General features: G+C 43.9%; 1 protein-coding gene across 3 annotated transcripts in view; it reads right to left on the reverse strand.

Annotated features, from left to right (window-relative positions):
• PWWP2A (PWWP domain containing 2A) overlaps positions 1 to 14,082 on the reverse strand; it is a 63,041-nt gene that overhangs the window by 6,690 nt on the left and 42,269 nt on the right. For 2 of the 3 annotated variants that reach the window (XM_077468433.1, XM_077468435.1), the window contains exon 2: positions 11,319 to 13,775. In XM_077468433.1, coding sequence (XP_077324559.1) covers positions 12,122 to 13,775 — 1,654 coding nt within the window. In that variant the 3' untranslated portion in view covers positions 11,319 to 12,121. Of the gene's footprint in view, positions 1 to 11,318; positions 13,776 to 14,082 lie in introns of those variants that run through there. The other variant, XM_077468434.1, reaches the window with a different exon arrangement.

A 14,082-nucleotide genomic window follows, 5' to 3' on the forward strand; every position in this document is an offset into this window, starting at 1 on the left:
TAACAAACAGAAATCATGCTTAAATGTAGAAGCATTCCACTAAAGCTTGGTTCACATTGATGCGATTTGTGTTTGACAGGTATAAATTTAATGAGAGTTCTGAGAGGACTGGACATAGCTGGAGATTAAATTGGTATTGCACTTGACCCTTTTTTTAACCAGATCAAAAATCGCACTGCATCCATGTGAACGGCCTTCAAAGAAAACAAATGTACTTTCAGGGGAGATGCGAATCTATGAAGTTCAGGTCCCATCAGATTTGCATGAAAGTGAACTGGGTCTAAAGAGGCAGCCCCTTTGGCCTTTCAGGAAAAAAAAAAAAAAGACCCTGTCAGCACCATCTCACATGTGGAGACGTAGTGATGTCACTGACCACATACAGGGTGCACTCCTGCAGTAGGGTGCCAGCAGATAAAATAAAAGGAAACAGGAACTTGCTTTTTTCACATCATTGGATAATTAAAGTGATTGCAAAGTTTTTTATTAAAAAAAAAAAACAAACATGATATACTTGCCTACTCTGAGAAGCCCCCGAAACCTCCTTCTCTTCTGAGTGTACCCCCATAGAAAGCTGTTTGCTATGGGGGCACACCTGCAGGCTTGATGCCAAGCTGCACTGCCTGCATCCATCAACACAGACCACATGGTTATCCATCTCTATATGAAATGGGGGGGTTGGAAGGGGATGTACTGTATTTGCTGTTCATTAGGCAGCCCATTTAATTGAAGGGACTGTCCTAACACAACATGCATAAAAACATCCATTGGCTGTCACATCAAAAATATGTGAACCTAAGCAGACAAGGATCCTGCCAAAAATAAAAAGGGTCTCTGCCCTGTCGCCTCTCATGGTGCCAGCACCGCTGCAACAGGCAGCGCAGCAGTCAGTATTGCATTGCATTCTTCATAGACCCACACAGCGCTGCTTGGTTTCCCTCCCTCCCCCTTAACCACTTGGTACCTGCTACTGAACCCTTCCCCTCCACCCACTATTCTGCATGACAGGGTGGTTAAAGAACTATTGTAAAATCTTAACTATTAGGCCCCTTTTACACAGAACAATAAGCTCTGTGCCCCATGCAGGGGCAACTTTTACTGGCACAGGTGTTGCATACATCCCATTGTTGTCTATTGGGACACGTGGCTGCTGGTCCCCAAACCCATCCCGCGGCTGCATGGACACAGCTGCTGTGTCCTCATATGTCCTGCGGATACCCAAACCCACACGGGATGGGTTTGGGTATCCGCAGGACATATGAGGACACAGCAGCTGTGTCCATGCAGCCGCATATCCCAATAGACCACAATGGGACACTGGTATGGGGATGCACGCGACACCTGGGCATCCCTGTGTAGGTCAAAGATGGACCTGCATGCGCTACACAGCTAATTGCCCCATGTGAACGGGGTCTTCGTGTCATTTTCCACCTGCTAGTCAATGGGAGAAGACAACCAGTTTGTATTTCTGTTTAGCCCAAGCTCTTGCTGCTAGACTAGGCGATATATTGACTGTACACATCATGTTTTGGGCTTGCTTAAAAAGTGTAAGTAGAACCCCCTATCATTTTCAGCCAAAGAAGCTGCCATCTTTGCTTCTGTTTATTCTACAACTGCCATGTTGCTGCAGATATGGTCATTTATGATACCAGTCATTGGATGGGATGACAGTTTGGTTGAGAGCACAACCAATGGGAGCGTTACATTTCCAGCATGTGCCGGAACTGAAACAGTTTTATGGATGGTTTTACCTCCGCTTTAAAGACCCTTTCATCACAAAATGTGAAGAAAAACTCTCATATAAAATTTCCAAAACAGATGAAGGTTTATTCACACTTACGCCTCTTTCACACAGACTTCAGCTTGTATAAGAGCAGTGTGAACAGCAAGCTTTTACAAAGCATTTTTAGAGCTTTCAGCACGCTTTGTTGAAGCTTTTAAAGTACCATTCTTCTCCACTTTATAAATGGGCACAAATCGTAATGGGAATGTTGACTGCCACTTTAAACAAGCTAGCAGGCTTCCGCACTACCCAAAGGCTGAAACCAGATAGCAGCTTGTTTAACCACTTAAGGACCGCCTCACGCCGATCTACGTCGGCAAAATGGCACGGCTGGGCAACGTACCTGTACGTGTACGTGCTTGTGCCCAGCCGTGCCATTTTGCCGACTTGGGTAGGTTGCATGCGCGCCGCCGGCAGCACACATGCGACCCGGTCCTGAGCTCCGTGACCGTGAGACGCGTAGACCCGATCATCGCCGGTGTCCCGCAATCGGGTCACAGAGCTGAAGAACGGGGAGAGGCAAGTGTACACAAACCTCTCCCCGTGCTTCCTAGTGAGCCTGCCACTGATCGTCTGTACCCTGTCATAAGGAACGACAATCAGTGATGCCACACGCCAAGTCACACCCCCTACAGTAAACGCAAAAAAGCACACAACCCACATTAGGTCATGCTTAAAGCGGACGTAAAGGCTATTTATTTATTTAAAATGCAACCTGAAAGACAAAGGCATAATGAGCTAGTATGCATAGCATACTAGCTCATTATGAATAACTTACCTGAGAACGAAGCCCCAAAGCGGTCCTCTATCTTTGCTGCTGCCATGTATCCCAGAGTGACTTCCGGGTCTCGCTGCTCCAGCGCTGTGATTCGCCGGAGCCGCGATGACGTCACTCCCACGCATGCGCACGGGAGCTGACATGAGCGGCATATCGCCGTGATCTGCGGCGTGCTCAGTGCACTGCTGTCTACGGCGCGTGCCTGTCTTTTTGTAAATATCTCCTAAACCGTATAGGTTTAGGAGATATTTCTTGGACCTACAGGTAAGCCTTAATCTAGGCTTACCTGTAGGTTAAAGTTGTTTGTAAGGGTTTACAACCACTTTAACCCCTACACTGCCCCCTAGTGTTAACCCCTTCACTGCCAGTGACATTTTTACAGTAATCAATGCATTTTTAAAATCGCTGATCGCTGCATTAATGCCAATGGTCCCAAAAATGTGTCAAAATTGTCCGACGTGTCCGCCATAATGTTACAATCACAATAATAAAGAAAAATTTAATAAATAAAAAACGCTTATTGTGATTTTTTTTTTACCAAAAAATATGTAGAAGAATAATATGTATCGGCCTAAACTGAGGGAAAAAAAATTATTTTTATATATTTTTGGGGGATATTTATTATAGCAAAAAGGTAAAAAAAAATATATTGAATTTTTTTGAAAATTGTCACTCTATTTTTGTTTATGGCGCTAAAAATAAAAACCGCAGAGGTGATCAAATACCACTAAAAGAAAGCTCTATTTGTGGGGGAAAAAAGGACACCAATTTTTTTTGGGAGCCACGTCACATGACTGCGCAATTGTAAGTTAAAGCGACGCAGTGCCGAATCGCAAAAAGGGGCCTGGGCTTAAGTGGTTAAAGTGGCAATTGACATTCCCATTAGGATCTGTGTATACATTTCCGAAACAAGCACTGAAGGGCACTTTAAAGGCTTAGAAAAAGCTGCTTGAAGCGTGTCAAAAGCTTGCTGTTCACATTGCTATACAAGCTGAAGCACGTGTGAAAACAGGCCAAATGCTGCTTTTCCCCTTGTTCACTGAACCAGAGCACATGGCTTTTTTTCCCCCTCTGTACGCTTGTACAATTCCATGCACTGGACCCAAAGAATAGGATTTTTGACTTGCCATAAAATCTGTTTCTGTGAGTTCATTGACAACGTTCCATTATTCAGAACCATAGTGTTATATCGCCCACCTACAGGAGTAGTACATTAGCCGGGGGGGGGGGGGGGGGAAGAGAGAGAGAGACTTGGCCACGTCCATGGGCAGTCCCAGGTGATATACACCCCATCTCTGGAAAGAATGAAGGACAAGGATGTAAACCACCTTTGTCCTTATGAATCACCAGGTAGGGGAGTGCGACAGGATAGTGCCACCAATTCCGACACCCTGCAAGCAGAGGTGAGAGCCACCATGAACGCCACCTTCTATGATAGAGTGAGCAGGGGAATTTCGCAAATATTTTCAAACGGAGGCTTCTAGAGAACCGAAAGCACCAGATTCAAGTCCCGCTGTGTCAAGGGAGATCGCACCCCCTGAACGAAGGTACGCGCCAGGGAATGCGAAGCCAGGGGGCGTTGAAAGAAAACTGTCAGAACAGACACCTGGCCCTTGATAGTACTCAAGGCCAAATTCTTTTCAACGCCCCTCTGAAGAAAAGTCAAAATCTGAGCAACCGAAAAGGAACGTGGGTGAAATCCCACTGACTCACACTATGAAATATATGCTTTCTACATCCAATGATATACCTTCCTGAAAGTATACTTCCTAAGCTTTGAGTAGTGTCGGAATCACTGACACAGGTAAGCCTCTATCCTTCAAACACCTGGCTTTCAACAACCAGGGCGTTAAATCTAGCAACAGTAAAGCAGAGTGGCATATCGGACCCTGGGGTAGCAGATCCTCCCCAAGAGGCAGACGCACCATGTCGGCATACCAGGACCAACAAGGCCAGTCCAGAGCCACTAGAATGACTGGAATGACTGGAATTCCTTTGGCCTCGATCCTGCGTAAGCCAAGGCAGAAGCTTGAGAGAAGGAAAGGCGTAGATCAGACAATACTGGGCCCACGGAGCCACCAGAGCATCTGAGGCATCTGCCAGAGGGTCCTGAGACCTCAAACCTCTGCACCTTCACGTTTACCCGAGATGCCATAAGATCTACCTCTGGATAGCCCCAATGCAGACATAACTATTGAAAATACTTCCTGATAAAAAGGGACCACTCCCCTTGGTCCAACACTTGTCGACAGGTAATCCACCTGCCAGTTGTCCACCCCTGGAATGTGGATGGCAGAGATGGCCGGGACGAAACGCTCTGCCCATCGGAGAATGCCAGCTACTTCCAGGCCCACTAACACACTCCTTGTTTCTCCCTGGTGGTTGACATAAACCACCGGCCATGGCATTGTCCTACTGGATCCATATCTTCAGCCCCTGAAGTTGATCCGCCAAATGATCCAGACAGAGTCTGATTGCCGGGAGTTCCAAGATGTTGATAGGTAGCCTGGATTCCTCCAGCATCCAGCGACCCTGAGCAGAGCTCAGGCCCTGGGACTCCTCCCCACTCGGACAGACTAATATCGGTGGTGACCGCCATCCAGTAAAGAGTGAGAAAGGATTTCCCCTGCCGAAGAGCCAGGGAACGAAGCCACCAGATCAAGGACCCTTTGACACCTTGGCTCAGCCGAATCTGAGACTGTCCAAAGACCCTGGACATTGGTCCAATTTTAACAAGATCTCCTTATTTAGGTGTCTCGTGTGGAACTGAGGAAACGGGACCACCTCGAATGTAGACAGCATCAGGCCTAGCACCCGCATGCAAGTCCACAAAGAGACCAACCTGCTGGACAGCAGTATGTAACTTATGGAATTTGTCCTGTGGAAGGAACACTCTAGCCAGAGCGGAATCCAGAGGCAGACCCAGATAAACCAATTTCTGAACTGGAATCAGCACAGACTTATGGTAATTTATCAGCCACCCAAAATCTGCCAGAGTCTGAATAGCGATCTCCACATCGCCCCTGAGGGTCACTGGGTACTCTGCTCACAGCAGAAGGTTGTCCAGGTAGCCCAGAACAGCAATTCCCCGCTGGTGCAGCAGCGCCAGAACTGGGACCAATACCTTGGTGAAGACCCGAGGAGCGGAGGTTAGACCAAAGGGTAATGCCGCAAACTGATAATGCTCCTCTCCCACAGGAAAGCGGAGGTAGGCATCCTTGATGTCGATGGAGGAAAGAAAGTCCCCCTGATGAAAAGATGCCACCATGGAGCAAATGAACTCCATTATGAACTTCCGCACCAGCACAAAGCGGTTCATGGCCTTGGAGGGCCAAAATTGGAGTGCCGCACTCTTTTTCCAGGTTTAAATAACCCTAGAAACATTCCGACACCAGAACTGAGACAATTACCCCTTGAAGCAACAGGCCTTGCACTGTGCCCCAGAGGGCTAACAAAACGGTCCGGAGACAGATGCAGATTGGATGGAAAAAAATATGCTTGGGGGGACAAGACGAACTCGATCTTGTAACCAGACAGAATCACTTTGTGGACGGACATGTCGTTTATAAGAGAGGTCCACAGCCCGGAAACCAGCAAAGACATCCCCCCAACCTGACTACGGGTGAGGGCGCCCCTTCATGCTGAAGGAGCCTTATCTGGGGGTCTGGAGAACCCCGCTCTTGGTTTTCTTGACCAGGGTTGCTTGGAACCTCTCGAGGGGGGCTTGAAAGACTTTGAGCCTTTATCAGTGGGCCCTGAGGGACGAAAAAAAAATGTTGTGCACCGAGAAGGAAGGACCACGCTTGCAATGTGGCTCCTTCCCCTTTTTTTGACTGTGGAAGAAAATTACTCTCCCCCCCCCCCCCCCCCCGTGACACTCTTAAGGATATCATCCAGAGTGACCCCAAACAAACGATCGCTTGAAAAGGCAGATCAGCTAGGGTTTTTTTTTGTGGCCTGGTCCGCGGTCCAACACTTCAGCCACACTACCTGCTAAAGCAAAGGACTCCAGGGCCGCCATCAGTGCGTTAACGGATGGCTGGGGCCCAGAGGGGCCTGCAGCCTCTGATAGGGGGGTCAGGTGGGGAAACATGCTCCTGAGACTCCATAGGGGCAAGAAGAGACCCCCCCAGCCAAGAAACCACTGCAAAGGCACACCCTCCACGCCGGTAGCAGTACCAGGACACCCCACAGCCGAGAGAGGAAGGGACCCCACCAGACTCGCCACCCCACCAGCGTATCACTTGCTGCCTCTGGTGTAGGCCCGCACACACGTGGCATCCAAGGAGGATAACACAGGAGTCAGCACCAGGTTAAAAGGAGGAGCTTCCACCTGCTAAAAACGCTGTGTGGGCTACACAGTAATGGCCGCCGCTGCCTGAGCACTAAAAACACCAAATCATGGCAGCCAACCATAAGAAGTCAGCAGGCACTAGGGAGAAATGATGCCGGCTATGGCAAAATGGCCGCCGGCCCCACTACACGAGACTGACAGACCCCAGGTAAGCCCATGAAAGAGAGAATGAGGATCCAAGTACCGGACACCCGGGAGCACCCAGTGCCTTCCCCCCCGGTAAGCACTGCACTTGGCGGTGCGCACCCCCTGCCCACCAGTACTCAAACCCATCCCCCAGGATCCATCATGGCACCACACTACCCCATTGAGAGAATAAAAAGGAGGAAAGGGGGCTACCAGGAGACCATCCACCCCAGGAAGAGAGGGTGTAAGGGCGGAGGGAAACCCGCAGGACCAACCCACCCGGAGTGGGGCCCACGTCCAATGCAAACCCACCAAGGGGAGAGGGGGACAGACAGAACCTCCTCACCACTAAAGTGGAGGGCTGTCGATCACAAGGGACTCTGCGACTCGAGCAGAGACATGGTCATATGCAACCTTGCGAGACATTTAACTCGCAGAGCCAGCCCCTGTCCAGTGGGGCTATGTCGTGGCTGACCTAGTGCATAGCTGCAGGCCTGCACTCACCGGCCAGACTGGGGAAACCACTGGATCAAGTGTCCAGCCCATCGCCCATTCCGGCAGTTGACTGCAGATCTCACGGGGAAAAAAATCCAGGAAAACAAACAAAAAATAAAATTTGCCAGGACTAGAGATCCCAGCAGGGAACTAGGTCCTTACTGCTGACTAGGCAGAAAAAAAAAATGAAGGCCTATAGCAGAGAGGGGGTGTATATCACCTAGGACTACCAATGGGCGTAGACAAGTCTTTTTGTCTGCCTAGTGTCCTACTCCTGTAGGGGGCAATATAGCCCTATGGTTCTGAATAAGGGAGTGCTGTGTCTGTTAATGAACGAGAGAAAAAAAAAAAAAACACACACACACAAACACTTTGCTCCCCCGTCTTTCATTCTTGTAAAAAACAAATCCAAAGTACCCTACACTGAAATATTTAGCTGGGAGTATGACTGGACTCTATGCTATGAATACATTGCATGCAATTATGCCCAGTGTAATGCCTACCAAGTTCATACCTGTTAAAATATGTTTTCCCTTTTTTGCAGCCAAACTGGGATTACACCTAGGTTTGTGGATCGATGAAACCTACGTCTCATGCTCCTATTTACATAGCATTAACAGGATTTTTTTTTTTTAGAATATTATATATATATATATATATATATATATATATATATATATATATATATATATATATATATATATAAAAATTCTGCTTACCTTTTTCATGGTCTTTTTTGAAAACTTCAGGACTGAAAGATTCTATTTAGTTTTCCCTAATGTTTTTAAGGGAGGTGGGGAGCTGTGTTTCAAAACATTAACCATGTCCGAACATTGCTGACAGAATGCATCAAGAAAAAAAATAAAAAAAATAAAAAAAAAAAACACACAACTTTCCTTTGTAACCTTTTTTTAACTTGTAATATACAAGTACCAGCATACTTTATATGCTATACCCCAGCATGCACAGTTGGCCACAAGCCTGTAAATAATGACTTGCAGGTTTCCACCCACTATCCTTACAAGCAAGCTGTAATGCCTTTAAAGTGGCTACACACAGTTATTGTAAAGCCAACCCCAATATATTGATTATAATTTTGTTTACATTATAATTGATTTTATATTGATATGCTTATATGCAAGATACTAAAAACTAAAATTGGAGGGAGCAGAACAGGTGTGTGCCCCCCGGGGGGGGAGGAAAACACTGGATGTTGCTAAATAAAAAACGCACTATAGACAATCTAAATGAGCTATAAAACCCTTCAAATATCTGAATTTGGGAGCAAGGATAAGAATACCACATCGGGCACCTCTGCAAACTGAACCATCTAAGGCAGTGGTCATCAATTCTGTCCTCAGGGCCCACTAACAGGCCAGGTTTGCAGGATAACTGAAATACATTACAGGTGATAGCATTTGCTGCTCAGTGATTGCAGTATTCTGGTCTGCATCTCCAAGGTAATACATAAAACCTGGCCTGTTAATGGGCCTGAGGACAGGGTTGATGACCACTGATCTAAGGTACCCTTTTCAGGTCAACCTGTCAGTTTTTTAGACTGACCTGATCGGACCATCCATTGTCATTTATGGAGCAGCGGATGACTGACCACTGACACTTGCCGACATCCTTTACGGTCCGCTAAAAACCCATTCCCTATCCATCGGGTGGTTTGTTTCCATCTAGCAACAGAGGACAGCAGGCTATGTTCATGTTCGCGCTGCATCAGCGGAGCAGACAAGGATCTGTCATCTGCCTGATCAGCAGAGATCCCCTGCTGAGCGGGCGGACTCTGAAAATGTGAAAGGGGCCCAAGGACGCCGACTCTTTTCTACCACAAAAAATACTTTGTTTTTCTAGTAGGTAAAAGAAAAAAGTGATAAAAAGATGGATACCAGAATTATGAAATATTCAACATAAAATGGTCCAATTTTCAGATGAATGTAAAAAAAAAAAAAAAAAAAAAATTCATAAAACCACAGACCAAATGCAAATAAAAAAATATGTATATCGTTATGAAAACTTAAATATCAGTTTCTGTTTGCAGGAGAGAATACATGAAAACAAAAGTTAAAAATGTCATGCAATATTAGTGAAATAAAATAGCTGTATTGTGTAGCTGATAGTTACCCAATTTAAAAGTTTATGGTCATTCTTTTGAATTCGTTTTTTATATAAAATGTAACACCAAAACATTCTATAAAACAGCACATTCAATGCACGCGAGTGCCCAATAACATTTCTAAATATAATCTCTTCAGAATACACTCTTAGCATAAATAGATGCAAAACATTATGGGGCTTCTGTAATACCAGGAAATAAAAATGCTGCCTTGTTCCATATGCAAGTTTGTGTAGCTAACAGAACACTAGTTTGGTTGCCATTGGTAATCACAAATCTTTCACCGGATTTACCACCACCCTTTGCTTTAAGTTTTTATTGTCAGAATTTGTGGCACCTTTAAACTGGAGCAGTATTAGAAGTTAAGCTGGTTTCTGAGAGATTTATTTAGCATTGTAAACAAATGCCTAGGTTAGATCCTCTGATAATTTTGCCTTCGGCATGGTTAGATTTGTGTTGTGAATGATGCATCAATCTTAGAAAAAAACACTAATATTTATAAAAGCAGTGAATGTGACATTCAAACATTCACTGCAGGTATGTTCCTAATGCACACGCTTCAAAACTACATTAGATTGCAGGGAATGCATGGTGAAGGTCACCTTTCCTTTACTTGCATACTGACTGGCATGACATCCGAACTCCTTATTTTCATTAATAAAAAAAGGTATTAAAAAAGTAATAAAAAAAAAAAAAAAAAAAAAACACAAGCCAGCGATCAAATCTTTCAAGAAAATGAAAAGAATAGGAATTTTACCCATGCACCGGTTTATATTAGTGCAGTAGGAGAAAATGACAGCACAATTTTTGACTTCATAGGTTACATAAATGTTCCAACCTAAAAAAGACCCCTATGATTTGATAAAAAAAAAAAAAAAAAATAATAATAAGTTATAATGACCCAAGGAAACAGACTAAAAATTCTCTTATTTTCAATGTATATTAACAGTATTATATTAAATAGCAATAAATGATAGACAGACATACTTACAAAACTCCCCAATAATTGGCAACAAGCTTGCTACCAATACTCACAAGAACATTTAAAGTACATGTAAAGCTGATTTTTTGTTTGTATTGGATAGAGCAAGCCTGTGTTTTTTTTTTTTACTGTCCATGTCTCACCAGGAAGATTTTTCTTCAATTCCCATCCCAGAGACAACAGGAAAAGGAAATCTTTCCAAAATAAGAGGAAACACCCCCCTTTCACTAGGATAGGCGTCTCCAGTGGAAGATTTTGCTTCAACTGTTTTTCCGGTGATAACTCAAAAAGTTTGTATCGTCCATTACACACTGTTCTGGAGAAAACAGGGACCACAAGAAAAGGGAGTGCATCTCTCTAGCAAGAACACAGAAATAAAAAAAAAAAAAAAAAAAAAAAAAATTCCAATCTTGAATAAAAAATTAAAAAAAAAAAATAAACGCTGGACTAGCATAATTAAATATATATATATGACCACAAGTAGGATTTAACGTGGTTTTCAATCTATATGGAAAAGATTTAATTGTGTTCCGCTTCATCATAAATCTGTGCATCACACCCTGAGAAGTGCCAATTCTCTCTCAATGCATATTTATTTCTTCCCCAAATTCAGTTATTGGAACATTCATTCTAAGAAGCAGTTGCTCTGCAAAGTTTTCTCAGTAACACACAAAACAAAAATCAGATTTAGTGGCTTTTATTTACACTTTTTGTACATTTCAGAGCAATACAGTTACATTTGTTTCATAATTTCTGACCTGCAAACAGATACCTTAATGAAAAACAAACTGGAAAAAAAAAATATGCATTTGATAAAGATACATCCAAAAAATGTAACAATGAGACATTTAACAAATCACAACATGTCTTCGTTAGAACAGATCTTAAAAAAGGAGCAAGGAGAAAAATCAGATTTTTATCCTTTTTAACAATTATGTTCAATATGACCATATCACGCTGGCCACATTTTTTATTTTATTTTTTTTAAAGATTTGATCTCAACTTTCGCCCCAATAATAAATTTAAGAAATAAAAATGCTACACTGTAAATCTAACTTATGTACATTATATTTTCTTTATAACATGAATCCACTATCACAGGTGATCAAATAAATGACAAACAGGCAATATAAAAAAAAAATAAAAAAATTTGTACAGTTGGCAGGTCCACATTAACAGGCAGGGGCTATGGTAAATACACAAACGTGGTGCCATTTTAAGCCTGTTTAGTAGAGACCTGTCTTTGCATAAATAGTTAATTTTGTTCCTTTCAGGTATCTTTAGTGAAGTGAAATGTGGGCTGCCACAAATGAAGCTCTGCAGACTTTTAAACAAAAAAAAAAAGAAAAAAGGGGGGGGGAGGAGATCTCACTCCAGCCAAGACCACATAAAAATGTTTAAAAATATTTATATGTCTAAGCTATGAAAAACAAAACAAAAAAAACAAACCACTAAACTTGCCTACCTTACGTGTGTGGCAGGGATCACGTTTCAAATTGTGTCAGAAGGGCCCGCACTTCTGGAGTGAGCTGCTTGGCAGCCTTGGCTGCCTCTGTGATGGCCTTGCGGTAAAGACCTTTTCTCTTCTTGTTAAATCGTGACTGGAAGTTTTCTAAAAAGGGGGATAGCTGTGACAAAGCAAGAAAGGATGTGGTTGGGGACCCAAACCATGATATGCGGGCCTCCTGCCGCACAAGCAGGCCATTATCTTTCCGACTGATAGTTATGGTAAGAATACGGGCAGGCCACCAAGGGAAGCCATATATCTTGGCCCATACAATGTCCCCAACACATATGGTCCTGCCATCACTGGTCATGCATTTAGAGACATTTTTGGAAAACACCTTTATTTTCAAGGAATTGCTCAATTTTTTCTCTTCTTTTGAAGAGGCGGAAGATGATGAAGAAGGTGCATGCATGCTGCCTGGGGGGAAATCAAAGTTTTCAGTAGAACTACACTCAGAGTGGGTGGATTTCAAATCATCTGTACTATCACTACTACACACTGAAGCAGTGGAAGAGTCTGCTTTTTGATTTAGGGTCATGTAAACTGTAATATTGCTTTTGCTGCCTCGCTTGCTCAGTGTTTGCTGCTCATCCTGTTCGTCAGGTGGTACACAGACACTCGTGTTCTTAATATCACTGCTGGCCTCTTGAGGGCCATTTGAAGGGGCCTCACCTGCTGAACGGGTGGCAGTGTGGCGGGTCTGGGGCTTGATACCAATCTTGCTGCTTCGCAAACTCTCAAGTCCAATCTTGAGTGAAGAGTCATTCTCCTCGTTGCGGTACCTCTGAGGTTTTATACGTAGTCTTGGTGGAAGAGTCCCTGAGCTTGTATTCTGAAGGCGCCGTGTAAAGTGGACTTTGTTGTGGGTGTTTTTGGAGGACGATGCATCCTTTTGCTTTTTCTGTGCCTTTTCTTTGGCCATTTTTAATACTACCCTTGCCTTTACATGATCCATATTTTTACTCTGCAGTACCTTTTTTGTGTGCAGCTGGGCTTTCGAAGTATGAGTTTGTGAAGCCACTCTGACCATTTTTCCACGGCCATGGCTAAGACTTGTAACCTTGGACACCGAATTCCGCTTCTGACTTTCATTCTGACTTTTCCCATTTACTTTGTGATCAGTTTTTAGTTTTTTATTCACAGTAGTTACACTTTCATGCCTCCTCCGCTTTCCTTCTTCTAGTTTAAAAGAGTCAGTACCAGTCTTCCTGACCTCCTTTTTATCTGCCACAACATTTTTACATTTGTCGCATAATACCTGCCTGGGCCTTAGCTTGATAGCGTTCATTATCGAAGTGGGTTCTTCCCTGTAGATTTTCTTTTTGAGTCTCTTGATTTTACGTGGAGGAGGTTGAGGTATTGACTGGTTATAAGTGTCCCTGATAAACAAAGGAGGGGGGTAAGGAGCTCCTTCATGAAAAAGTGGAGGTGGCTTTGAAGTCCACAGGTTATGAACTCCACAGGGCTCACTAGATTGGACAGGAGAAACATCTGCAGTTCCATCTTCGTTATGCATTTCTTTTTTCGGGTTTTCCTGGAATGATGTGCTTTGTACCTGCGTAGGTTCCTCTGGTTTGTTTTTGTATTCTCGCTTAGGATGAACTGTTACAGGGATTCCATGAGGTCCAAACCTTAAAAGGAAAAAAAGGTCACAGCATTAGTAAAGTGTACTTCTCAAATTCAACGTCACATTAATTTTTGAGATTTGCAGGCTTTAAAGCGTTTTTCTTTTTTTGGGTTAAAGATTATGTTCCTTTAACCACTTCCCGCCCACTCCACTGCGGATTGATATCCACAATGTGGCTCAATTATCCTGACTGGGCATTTTAGGATGTCCCTGGGGGCGCGCAAAGTATTAAATCGGTGGTGCGGTGTGTCATTAACACACTGCATCGCCGATCGTGTCAAAGAGCCTATGACGTAGGCTCTTTACAACAT

The sequence above is a fragment of the Lithobates pipiens genome, unplaced genomic scaffold (assembly GCF_037356315.1).
Source record: "Lithobates pipiens isolate NorthernLeopardFrog02 unplaced genomic scaffold, aLitPip1_a1.2 Scaffold_8, whole genome shotgun sequence".
Lineage (NCBI taxonomy): Eukaryota > Metazoa > Chordata > Amphibia > Anura > Ranidae > Lithobates > Lithobates pipiens.